The 12,178-nt window shown below is 57.9% G+C and overlaps 1 protein-coding gene across 3 annotated transcripts; it reads left to right on the top strand.

Moving 5' to 3' along the window:
* Positions 1 to 288: 288 nt before the first annotated feature.
* Rasl10b (RAS like family 10 member B) lies at positions 289 to 9,725 on the top strand. 3 transcript variants are annotated; one of them, XM_090351241.1, is made up of 4 exons: positions 289 to 370; positions 3,812 to 4,168; positions 8,697 to 8,821; positions 9,383 to 9,725. In XM_090351241.1, exons 2-4 carry the CDS (start codon positions 3,953 to 3,955, stop codon positions 9,651 to 9,653), a joined length of 612 nt encoding a protein of 203 aa, XP_090207367.1. In that variant the 5' UTR covers positions 289 to 370; positions 3,812 to 3,952; the 3' UTR covers positions 9,654 to 9,725. The 3 variants fall into 3 exon arrangements, with proteins under 3 accessions (XP_090207367.1, XP_090207365.1, XP_090207366.1); XM_090351239.1 differs by lacking the exon at positions 289 to 370 and adding an exon at positions 683 to 853; XM_090351240.1 differs by lacking the exon at positions 289 to 370 and adding an exon at positions 1,098 to 1,379.
* Positions 9,726 to 12,178: the final 2,453 nt, after the last annotated feature.

The following is a 12,178-nucleotide window of genomic DNA, read 5'->3' as shown; positions in this document are numbered from 1 at the left end:
CTGTGTGCTTCCCGGATTTAGAGCCTCTGCCATTGCCACCAACCTCCAGGGACACTTCTGAGACGTGGTCCGACCCCTCTGCTCCCCCAGCTCCTCACCTCCGCCCAGGAGCGTGGGGTGGGGTGGGGATAGGGTCGGCTGGGCGGCCTGGGGACTCGATGCCAGGCCGCCCATGGACGGTGGTGCGATGCGCGTGGTGGGGCGAGTACGCGGGCGCGAGCGCGTGTGCCGCCCGTGGAGGTCAGCGCCGGCGGGGAGCCCGCGTGGCCTGCGCCGGCCCGGTCTGCCCTCCACTGCCGCAGTGAAGAGGGCGAGGAGTGGACAGCCGGCCGGCGCGGGGCGCACGCGGGGCGGCCGTCGGAGCGGACTGGTAAGGGCCAGAAAGACCTGGGAATCGGGGGTCTCAGGGGTGCGCGCGGCTGCGTGGGGACTCAGAGCCGAGGCCACGGGGCCGTCCCCGTCCGTCCCCGCCACACCCGAGCTCCACGCCCGCGGGGAGAGTTTGCGGGGCGGCGGCGAAGGCCGGGGGATGGAGGAATCGGTCCGGGGTGAATCTGTCGGGCTCGGGGACCCAGCGGAATCCGCCCCCTCCCCCCTCCCCCGCCCGCCTCCCGCCCCTCCCCCTCCAGCCGGCGCGAGCGGGCGGCGCGCTCCGCGGGGAGAGCCGGGCACGGGGCGACCCTCGGCGGCGCGCACGGCCCCTGCGCCCACCCGCCGCGCCCGGGCAGCCCGGGGCGCCCCTCCTCTCTCCCCCCGGGCGGGGGGAGCCGGGGGGGCAGCGCCGGAGCCCGGGGGGAGCGCGGCCACCGCGGGGCGGCCGGCCAGGGGCGCGGGGCCGCGGGGCCGGCGCCGGGTAAGCGCGCGGGGCGGGGCGGGGGAGGGGGCGTCCGGGCGGGGGAGGGGGAGGAGGGCCCGGCGGGGAGGCGGCGCGGGGCCGCCACGTGAGCGCCGGAGCCGGGGGGGCCCCTGGGCGCCGGCGGGGTTTCGGGGCGCCGAGCCCGCGCCCCTTCGCCAAGTCCTCCCTAGGACCGGGTGTGGGGAGCCGGGGTCTCCCGTCGCCCCATCCCCGCGCGGATGTGTGGGCTCACCCAGAGGGAACCCGCGTGACCCTCACCCCGGGATCCACGAGGGCCCCGGCGTCCGGGCGGAGGGAAGGGGCCGCGGCGCGGCTCCGGTGTCTGCAGACTCACGGCCGGCCGAGCGCAGGCCTGGGAGCAGCTCGGGGCCTGCGCCCCGCTCCCGGGACAGACCCCGCCGTCCCCGCCAGCCAGGCATGCCGATTGCTAAGTGCTTAGACTCTGGACCTCTGTCTGCATCTGCCGAGAGGGAGAGGGCACCTGTCACCTCTCCAGTTGGACACAGGGCCACATTTAGGCCTGGTGAGTTCCAGGAGGCTCACCCCTGCCTAGGGGCCTCTCTTGCCCCCACCCCACACCCCACCCCCAGCTCCCAGGCTGTACCCTGCTCTCCTTTCTGCTGCTCCCCAGAAGAAGAAAACACTGGTCTCTGGGCAGAGAGCCTGATGTCCAGGAACATCTGCAGACCGGGCGCATCCTAGAAACCTCACTTGCCACACCCGGAGAGAGGCCTAGCGGGGATCCGGGTGCTCCTTGCCCTCTCTTTCTCCCCGAGGACTGCCCCCCTCCCCACCTGCTTGGGCTGTTATGTAATTAACCCAGCTGAGTCTCTCTGCCAAGCTAGCAGTATTCAGGGATGGCCCAGGGGCCTGGGGACCTGAAGGGACATGCGAGGTGGAGGGATTAGTGCTTCCTCAGTTGGGAATGGCCATAAGTGTATGAACACCTGTTGGGGAAAGGACATGCATAAGGCACATAAGAGATCAGGGTTCTGGGCTTAGCTGACAACTCAGCTGGCTAAGAGGTCTTTGCTTCTCTCTCCCTCTCCCTCTCCCTCTCCCTCTCCCTCTCCCTCTCCCTCTCCCTCTCCCTCTCCCTCTCCCTCTCCCTCTCCCTCTCCCTCTCCCTCTCCCTCTCCCTCTCCCTCTCCCTCTCCCTCTCCCTCTCCCTCTCCCTCTCCCTCTCCCTCTCCCTCTCCCTCTCCCTCTCCCTCTCCCTCTCTCTCTCTCTCTCTCTCTCTCTCTCTCTCACACACTGCATGTATATGAACCCATGCAGTAATGGATAGTGAACCTTTGCTAGCCCTGAGATTATGGAAAGCCATGTAACAGTAGGCACAGAATGCCTGCTTCGTGTCAGGCACTGGGCTTTGCACTCACCACCTCACTACACCCTGTGAAGTTTTTATCCAGACCTTTTACTTATGTAATCCGTGCACACCTGCCCCTAGATTCATCCTTTGAACTAGAACTATGAAAAGAATACATCCACCAGGAAAGAGAATTCATACATGCTGAAAAGCATAGCCCTGGCTGCTTGGGTTGCACTCCAGCTACTCACCTGGCCTGGACCTACTTAGCAGTCCCTGGAATCATAATCCCCAACTGAGGGAGACAGGCTCTTTCCTCCCTGCTAAGACATCTACAGGAATAGGTTTCAAAGGAGCGACTATTGACCCCATTTGGCAAATGTGCAGAGCTCAGCTGTGATCAGACACATGATTTGTCCACTGACCCATAGCTAGAAAACATCAATGCCGGGGCTTCTACCCGAGCTCTGACAGTCATGGAAACAGGCATGGTGTTAATGAGCCCCTGTCAACGTCTTAATCCCTTAGCAGCTCTCTGCTGGGTACCAGGCAGGTGTGGGCCAGGTCCTCTGAGCTCCAGAGGAGGCTAGAGAACCAGACCTAGTCCTTGGCCTGTAGGTAGTCACCATTTAAAATCACTATGTTTGGCGCTGGGAGTTTGACCTAGAGGTAGAGTGCTTGTCTTGCATGCACGAAGACCCGGGTTCAATTCCTCGGTACCACATACATAGAAAAAAGCCAGAAGTGGTGCTGAGGCTCAAGTGGTAGAGCTCTAGCCTTGAGAAAGTCCAAGGACAGTGCTCAGGCCCTGAGCTCAAGACCAGGACTGGCCAAAAAAAAAAAAAAAAAAAAAAAAAAAAAATCACTACATTTTGAAAGTTGGAAATGCTACAAGATTGTGGAAAGGAGTAGCTGTCATTCCCGGAGTGTGGCTTTGGGTACAAGTTTCCTATCTGAGGGATGAATAGTGCCACCTCTTGCTGGGGGATATTGTATTGATCCAGGATAACCATATGGGCTTGCCAGCAGCAGGTACTCCACGATAAGTTCTCCAGAGCCAAAGTGTTCATCTAGCAGTAATGCACTATTGGGGGTACTGGGAAATGGTGGTGGCGGCGGTGGTGGTGGTGGTGTGTGTGTGCTTTAAGCCATTGTGATGACTGAAAGCTGCTGCTGGCATTACTTGGGAACCATGAAAATGAAATGTCCTGCGTAAGAAGGTGCTCTCTCCCCACAAAACGCCAGGAGAGCTTCGCTGAGACTCACATGCCTGGCTTTCCCTTTCAGGATGAGAGGGAGGCACAGAGGACTTAACTGTTTTTGGCCCCCGCTCCATGGGAAAACTGGGATTTGAACCCAAGTCCCATGTTCTCTCCACTCTGCTGTGGAACTTGCCTCAGTTGGGGAGGCGGCCTGGTGAGAAGTCAGGTCATTACGCAAGTCAAGTGGAATGAACCAGTGGTGTGCAAGTTAAATGGAGGAGGGAAGATGGAGTGGTTTGGGGTAGGTGAAGATATGGGTACTGAGAAAGGAGTGGAGGATATTTCAAAGGCAGCGACAGCTCCATTAAAGACCCAGAGGCTGCAAAGTGCAGGGCGCCGCTGAGGATAAGCCAGCACACTAAGCTCCACTCTTTTCCCTCCAGTCCAGGCCGAGGCCGCAGAAGGCCCAGGACGAGCAGAGGCAGTGATGATTGGTCCTGACGGTGGCTGAGCCCCCAGCCCCTGGAATATGCAGCCCGGGGAAGCCCCAGGCAAGGACGCGGTGGCGGAGTGGGGCGGGAGGCATGGTCTCCACCTACCGGGTGGCTGTGCTGGGGGCACGAGGTGTGGGCAAGAGTGCCATTGTGCGCCAGTTCTTGTACAACGAGTTCAGCGAGGTCTGTGTGCCCACCACCGCCCGCCGTCTCTACCTGCCTGCTGTGGTCATGAACGGCCATGTGCACGACCTCCAGATCCTCGACTTCCCGCCCATCAGCGCCTTCCCCGTCAACACGCTGCAGGTAGGCAATGTTGCAGTGGGGGGGGGGGGGCCGGGGGGTAGGGGAGTCCAGGGGTTGAGAGCTCTGCACTGCTTCATGGCCCTTCTCCCTAGAGCTCTCCAGCTCGGGAAGCCATTGGTTTCTGTGCTAGTAAATTCAGCAATTATTTAATGACTGCTTAGTGAGTGCCAGGCCTCTATTGGGCACTGGATCAGAGTGGTCCGCAAAGCAGCTCAGGAATTTACTTTCAAAGAACTCACAGTCTGAGGAGGAGAGTCCAACAGGCAGTCATTTCATGGTCAGCGCTGTGACTGGAAATGAGTGAGCTAAGGAAGCTGACTGGACCGCTGCCCTCAATCTCAGGACCTCACTACAGGGCCTTCATTCACGGTGCTCTTCCCTCCGGTAGACACCTAACTCGGGGATATTCTGTGGCTCGTGGGAACAGATGCAGACTGAGGCCTGGGGCTGGCAGGAGCTCAGTGCTCACTCACATTGCCTCAGATGCTCCCTGGAGAGCCATGGCTCACACTGCCAGACACATTTGTCTGTCCCGCCCAGGTGCCTAAGCTCAGCACCAAAGGCTGAAACGGGTTCACGTCTCTATCCAGAAACAGGGAGGACAAGTGGGACAGAGTGGCGAGACTCAGGTCAGAATCCTCCCGTTCTGATGGTATCCAAGTGAACTTCAGATCTGTCCCAACCCTGCACTAGGCTTTATTTAGTTGTGGATTTGTCCTTAGTGTAATTTTAATTTTGGAATAGGTGAGATCATTTTAAATTTTCAACTGTGGCCTTCTCATTGACTTTTCATTCATGATTCATTCATGACACCAGTGCCAGAGAGGTGCTTGCACTCAGGGGCTAAGCACTGCCCCTGAGCTTTTTTGCTCAAGGCTGGTGCTCTACCACGTGATCCACAGCTTTCCTTCTGGCTTTTTAGTGTTAACTGGGGATGAGTCTCTGAGTTTCCTTCCCTGACTGGCTTCAAACTGCCATCCTCAGATCTTGTTATTTTGTTTTAAATAGAGGCATAGATTGGCCTCAAGCCTTAAATCCTGTCACAACCACCTCCTCCTTCTCATCCTCTTCCTCTTCTGCCTCCTCCTCCTCTTGCTTTTTTACTGTTGTTTTAACTCAGGGTCTACCACTTGAACCATGTCCCCCAGCCTTCCTTGCTTTTTTTTTTTTTTTTTTTTTTTGCCAGTCCTGGGCTTGAGCTCAGGGCTTGAGCACTGTCCTTGGACTTTCTCAAGGCTAGAGCTCTACCACTTGAGCCTCAGCACCACTTCCGGCTTTTTTCTATGTATGTGGTACCGAGGAATCGAACCCGGGTCTTCGTGCATGCTAGGCAAGCACTTTAACCACTAGGCCAAACTCCCGGCCCCTCCTTCCTTGCTTTTAATAGTTGTTTTTGCTGGGGCTGGCTTCAGCTTACCATCCCATCCCCTACACCTTCTGTATAGTAAGGATTGCTGGTATAAACCACAGCACCTGGTCCTTGACCCTTGCTTCTTTAACAGAATCCAGAAATTATCTCTTCTCAGTAGAGGACCTCATTCTTCCCCATGGCTATACTGTATCCTCCTAATGTATTCTATGGATCCTCTCTTGGTGGACAAAGGATGTTTTCCACTACTGTGCTGTTTTGAGCAGGGACAGAATGAGTCGCAAGGCACATAAATAGCTTTGTACATAAGTAGGTATATTTTCAGAATCAGTCCCTCAAAATAGCATTGCTGGATCAAAGGGTACAAGCCACCAGAATGCGAACGATGTCTCCACATGCCACCGTGTGCAAGTTGTACATATACTTCTGCAAATGATATTTCAAGAGCCTGTTTCCTTGAAGCCTCGCCATCAGATATGCTTGCAGACATCTGGATTACTTAATTTTTGCAATCAAAGTCTTCCTCTATACCTCTCATCTAGCCTGGGACCCACCATGCTCCTTCCTCACCTTCCTATGTTGCTGGGATTACAGGGGTGTATCTCCATGCCCAGTAAACTTGCATTTTTAAAAGTAATCTGAGGGGCCGGGAGTTTGGCCTAGTGGTAGAGTGCTCGCCTAGCATGCACGGAGACCCAGGTTCGATTCCTCGGTACCGAGTACATAGAAAAAAAGCTGGAAGTGGTGCTGAGGCTCAAGTGGTAGAGTGCTAAGCCTTGAGAAAGTCCAAGGACAGTGCTCAGGCCCTGAACCCAAGCCCAGGACTGGCAAAAAAAAAAACCAAAACAAAAAACAAAAGTAATCTGAGCATTGAGGTAGAATAGTCTCAGTGTAGTCTTTATTTGCCTCTCTGATTAATGAAATTGAACATCTCCCCATGGCTTTGTGTTTCTGTTTTGTTTTGTTTTTGAACTACTAATACCTTTTGCCCAGTTTCTATTGGGTTTTTGGTCTTTTCTTCTTGATAACCCCTTATCTTGGGGTTCTAGAATAACTAAGGTTTTACTCCTGGAGTAAAAAGAAGGGGCTATGCACAGAGAACTATTGAGAAAGGACCCCAGAACTGCACAAAAATCTAATATAAAACTCAAGAAACCTAAGTTTCTTCACTATCTGAAAGAAAGTAATACATTCTTCCCCACTGCTGGATGAGATGCAGCCCAGTGTGGGCTTCAGTCAGTCCTGCTCCTCCCATCCAGGGATGCGGAGGTGGGGCATGTGTGAGACCCATAATGGAATTACGAGCGTGGTTGAAACTCTGGAAGTGGACTCCATTCCAGTGTTGTTTGTCTTTGTTTGATTGAACCCAGGGCCATGTGCATGTTAAGTTTGTGCTGTTCTACTGAGATGCACACTCAGCTCCTCCTTCCTCTGCTTTAACACAGCCAAGGTGGTCTTTTGAAGGACAAATTTGATCCCTGCATAGAGCAAGCTAGACAGAAAGCACAACTTTCTCCATTCCTTCCTTCCATCAAGGGACAAAAGGACAACTCAGTTGATCAGAAGCTTTCTGCTTCTCCCTCTTAGGAGGCCACAGAGAGGAGTGAGTGGGAGGCAGCCCAGGGTCCCCTCAAGGAGGCAGCATGTTGGGAGAGAGGTGGGGCTGTCACCCTTGAAAGCTGGCAGCTGCTCCCTGTCCCCAGCAAAGAGCTTGCAGAGAGTGGAAACTTTCCCTCCCTCCGGCTTCCCACGGACTCCACTTCTCCTGTGGGCTGGGGGAGGAACCACCTACACATGCAGCCCCTGGCTCTCTGAGGGCATTGTGTTCCACACAGTGAGTTCTCAGCCAGTCTACGGGTTCCTACAGTTTTAGATTTGTTCTCAGCATCCTCCCCTTGCACCAAAACTGAAAACCTCAGCACAAAGTGAAGATGCCACATCATCTCCTTGGGGAAAACCACTGCAGCCTCTTCAAGCTCCGATCAGAAGCACTCTTCTGAAATCAGACCTCCCACTCCAGGTGGCAACTGAGCCTGCTCTTTCGTATGCCTTCTTCAAGGTGGAGGGCTGGCTAGAGTCCTCCTTTGTGTCCAGCCCTTGGCCAGGACACAAGTCATGCCTCCTCCTCTTCTTTTCTTTCCTTTCTTTTTTCCTTTTTTCTTTGTACTGGGGATGGAACCAGGACCTCAAGAGGGTTAGGCGTCTTCCCTTCCTCACCTCTTTCCTTGCATGAGTCCTAGAGGAAGAAAATCCTGGTTTCTTTTGCCCTCAGAAACCTGCTCTCATCACTGTAGGGACTTCTTTCCTACACTGGCTGCCTGACTCCTCTTGAAATTGCATCAGTTGGAAGGTTAATTAGCTAATTAATCTCTTAAGGAACCTTCTCTTTAGCACATTCAGCCTTTCCAGGGATCTATTGTCTTATGCTGCAGCCCCTCCTTGCAAGTTGACACAACATACTAGTGGGAGTTCTAGCTCCCTGGAGCTGCCCTGGGGCTCTATACCTTTCTTCACCTCTCTTTCTGCACTATCCCAGTCTCCTCCCCCCGCGCCCTCCCCCCCCCCCAGGCCTTCTGCCTCTTAATCCTGAGGACAGAGAGGAGCCTCAAGCTGGTAGTGTCCTAAGGGTTGTGTGAGGGGAAGATTTGAAGATTTGCCTGGATCCCAGACTGGACTTGAATTCAGGACCATGGATAGATCACTGCGTGGGCGCTCACAGCATTTGGGAGGACCTGGAAGTGAACAACATAACCAGGGCATGATGGAAGGGAAGGATGTTAGACACAGGAGGGGAGTGGTTCCTTCTTGCAAGAACGGTGGTAAATCAGGAAGGTGTCTTGGAGGAGGAGCATTGGAAGACTGGATTCCAATGGGTCCAAAAGCATTTCATCCATGGACTTGTTGGACAAGATGGAAGAGAGGGAAGGAGGGAGGAAGAAAGGAAAGTAGGTAGGTCACCGCCAGATATGCACCAGACCGCGACTGCTAGTCGATCGAGGCAGCGCCTGCGCTGTCCTTACTTCCAGGCCCTGCATTCTTCCGGGGCCCGGCTTCCTGAGGACGAGCGCGTGCCGGGGCCCCGGTGCGGTGGCCGGCGGTGGAGGGGGTCGCGGGGGGCCCTCGCGGCTTCTCTGACTGGTACTGGGCGGGGTGTTGCAGGAGTGGGCAGATGCTTGCTGCAGGGGACTCCGGAGCGTCCACGCCTACATCCTGGTGTACGACATCTGCTGCTTTGACAGCTTCGAGTACGTCAAAACCATCCGCCAGCAGATCCTGGAGACGAGGTGAGGGCCCCTGGGCGGACGGGGGGCGGAGGGGCCGCGTGGTCCCCGCGTCCGTCCACGTCTTCGGGGACGTGGCCTTGAGGGCTGCCCTGACTCGGGGAGTGGCGGGGAGCAATGGCACCCAGGGGTCTGAGGGGAGGTCTGGGGGGGGGTCTGGGGGGCCGATTAGAGACTTGACACCCCCACCCCTTGGCGGGGAGCAATGGCACCCAGGGGTCTGGTGGGAGGTCTGGGGGGGGATCTGGGGGGCTGATCAGAGACTTGACACCCTCACCCCTTGGCGGGGAGCAATGGCACCCAGGGGTCTGGTGGGAGGTCCGGGGGGGATCTGGGGGGCCGATTAGAGACTTGACACCCCCACCCCTTGGCGGGGAGCAATGGCACCCAGGGGTCTGGGGGGGTCTGCAGGGCCGATCAGAGACTTGACACCCCCACCCCTGCGCGCGCACGCGCACACACCCCCGAGGGCGGGGGGGGGGGGGCTGCGCCTGGACCGGCAGCCAGGTCGGTGGTGGGGAGACAGGAGGAAGTCCTGAGCGTCCCGCCCCGGCCCCCCCGCAGGGTGATCGGCACCTCCGAGACCCCCATCATCATCGTGGGCAACAAGCGGGACCTGCAGCGCGGGCGCGTGATCCCGCGCTGGAACGTGTCGCACCTGGTGCGGAAGACGTGGAAGTGCGGCTACGTGGAGTGCTCGGCCAAGTACAACTGGCACATCCTGCTGCTCTTCAGCGAGCTGCTCAAGAGCGTCGGCTGCGCCCGCTGCAAGCACGTGCACGCCGCCCTGCGCTTCCAGGGCGCGCTGCGCCGCAACCGCTGCGCCATCATGTGACGCGACGCGCGCGCGCCGCCCCGCCCTCGCGCCCCGCCCCCTCCCCAACGCGCCTGCGCGCGCGCCACCCCCAGGCCCACAGCCGCCGCCGGCGTCGTCGGTCTGGGTGACGGACGCGTGCGTGCGCGTGCTCGGCGGCTGCTGTCCCTTCCGTGCGGGTGAGGTGCGGGGAGTGGGGAGGGCGGCTTCTTTCCTCGCCATGGCCCCCACCCGCGCACCTACGGGGGAGCCTCCCGGCGTGCCCGGCCCGCAGGGGGCGCCGCAGCCTCCGCTTGTCCTGGAGGTGAGCAGGAGGAAGGGAGGGCGGGCTGAGGCGGCGCTGCCTCGGCCGGACTGCCCCGCCCGTGGTCTCCCGGCGTGTACGTGCGTGTGCGTGCGTGCGTGCGCGTGCGTGTGGGTCCGTCCGTCCTCACTCGTCCCCCCCCGCCCCCCAGCTCCGCTCACAGGGCTCTCTCATCCCCCTCCCCTCGTCGCAGATCCTGGCCGCGTGGTGAGGCCAGGCCGCCCGACCTTCAGCACCACTGGCACGGGGCAGAGAGCTGCGGATGGGCCCGGGACCGCCGTGGAGGGGTCCTGAGGGCCCCAGAGACACAACCACCTACCTTCCAGCCTTAACTCGATGGTCCGTCCCTGCCGGGCGCCCTTCCCCCACCCCAAAGCCAGGTCACTCCTGGGTTTAAACTTCGTTTTGCTTTGACAGAGTGTGGACAAGGGAGTCCCCCCACCCCACCAAAAAAAAAAGGCTAGATTGCTTTCCATGACGCCAGGTTCCCTTCCTCTGCTAGCTCCTGCGGTGACTGGGCGGTTGGCCAGACCAGGGGAATGTTGAGTTGTGAGAGGGGCTGTGGGTGGCACGCAGGGGGGTGGAGCCCAGGAGGGGGTAGGATTGTGCCAGTGACGATTTTGTCTCCCAGTCTCATCCCATCCTGACTACCCCAGACTCTGCCTGCATCACATCTCAGATGACTCCGATTACAATCTGAGGGGGGGCAGGAGGAGCCCTGCGCCTCCCCACCCACTGGCGGAGGCCCTCAGGATCTGACACCCCTTGTCCCAGCAGCAGGTGGCCCTATGCCCTAACTCTCCCCGCCCCCATTTTCTCCGGCTGCCTAGCCGGGTTTCTACCTCTCGTCACCGGAGCTGATCACTGTCAGTTTTGTACCGAATTAGAAATAACAATAATAGTCAAGATTCCAGGAATGGCCTGAGGGATTTCTGGGGGACTTGAAGGGAGGGAACAGTGGTACCGTGTCCCCTGCCCCTGACCAAGGAAATTCTCTTTAGGCCCTCCGTCCTGGTCCGGTGGGAGGACATCAAAGACCCTTTTTAAAAGGCGGGCATGTACAACCCAGCCTTGACCAAGGCTACAGCACCTAGACTGGGAAATCAAGTACATGGAGGGGTGACAGAGAGGAGGCGGAGGGAAGGGTTGATCGAGGGAATCTGTGGTTCTACCCGCCTTCCCTCGCTGCTTCCCAGTCCCTCCACACATTGGGGGTAGCAGGGCCCCAAGTCACCAACCTGACTTTGAGCAGTCTAGTGTTGTTGGGTTCTAGACCCTGCTGTGCTGCATGACTTTGGGAAAGACTCCCTCTCTGAGCCTCCCTCTGAAACGGAGGAGGTGGCTCCCCTTCCCCACGCTTCAGAGTGGCTGGGAGGGTAAGAAAGAGGGCCGTCTCTTTTGGTCTCCCACAACCCCACCCCTGGTTCACAGAGGGATGGGGTGAAGGATGGCAGCATCTGTGTGTCCCGATCATCCTCACCTTAGAGGCACCTGAGGGAAGGGTGGGCGGGCCCATGTCTGTGGCTGCCCCTTGTGGGAGGTATCGGGATGTAGCACATTCCCCCTCCCCCCCTCCCCCGCTTCACCCCAGGTATTGAACTTCAGGTGTCCACTCATTCTGAGTCTCTGTCCTTCCCCTCCCACCACCAGGGTTTCCCACTACAGGGTCTGGAAGTATGTGTGATGCCCACTGATCTGTTAACGGAAGTCAGATTAAAAATCAGGGAGTGTTTCCCTTGTTTCTGTATCACGGTATCGGCCCTGTTCCTCGGGAGGGAAGGGAAGGTCCCCGGGGCTTCTGTGGCTGGGATCTGTGTGGAATGAGGGGGCGGGGCGGGGGGGGGATGTCTGTGTGTGTGATGTGGGCACCAGGTCAAGGCCCAGATCAACCAGATGAAAGGAGAAGTGCAAAACCTAAAACCAAGTCTGGACAGGGTTAGCAGGCCCTGCGTGTTCTCCAGAGGGCTTTCCTCACGGGATTCCACCACAGCTTCCTGTATCTGCTCGGTTGTGTATGTGTTGAGAACTCTGCCCGCCATCGTTCTTGACACTGAATGGACTGTTTCCCCGCCCAGACCTTTATTTGGCTGATGTCTCTGTCCATGGTGCTGACCTGCCAGCCATTTCCAAAGGCTAGCGCGGTACTGCAAGACTAGCTGAGCCTCCATCCTAAACTCCTCTCATCTGTTCCTGCTCCCTCCGGAGGGATAGCACATGAAGGTTCTCCTGGTACCTCCACAGC

The sequence above is a fragment of the Megascapheus bottae genome, chromosome 17 (assembly GCF_031878675.1).
Source record: "Megascapheus bottae isolate mThoBot1 chromosome 17, mThoBot2.hap1, whole genome shotgun sequence".
Lineage (NCBI taxonomy): Eukaryota > Metazoa > Chordata > Mammalia > Rodentia > Geomyidae > Megascapheus > Megascapheus bottae.
Note: the sequence above shows the minus strand (reverse complement) of the source record. Positions and strands in the feature narration are given on the sequence as shown.

Bases quoted from the DNA above. Each gene is read 5' to 3' on its own strand.
- Rasl10b (XM_090351241.1), top strand. From the start codon at position 3,953: ATGGTCTCCACCTACCGGGTGGCTGTGCTGGGGGCACGAGGTGTGGGC. The intron at 4,169-8,696 runs GTAGGCAATGTT...GGGGTGTTGCAG, and splicing joins TCCCCGTCAACACGCTGCAG to GAGTGGGCAGATGCTTGCTG. The intron at 8,822-9,382 runs GTGAGGGCCCCT...GCCCCCCCGCAG, and splicing joins CAGCAGATCCTGGAGACGAG to GGTGATCGGCACCTCCGAGA.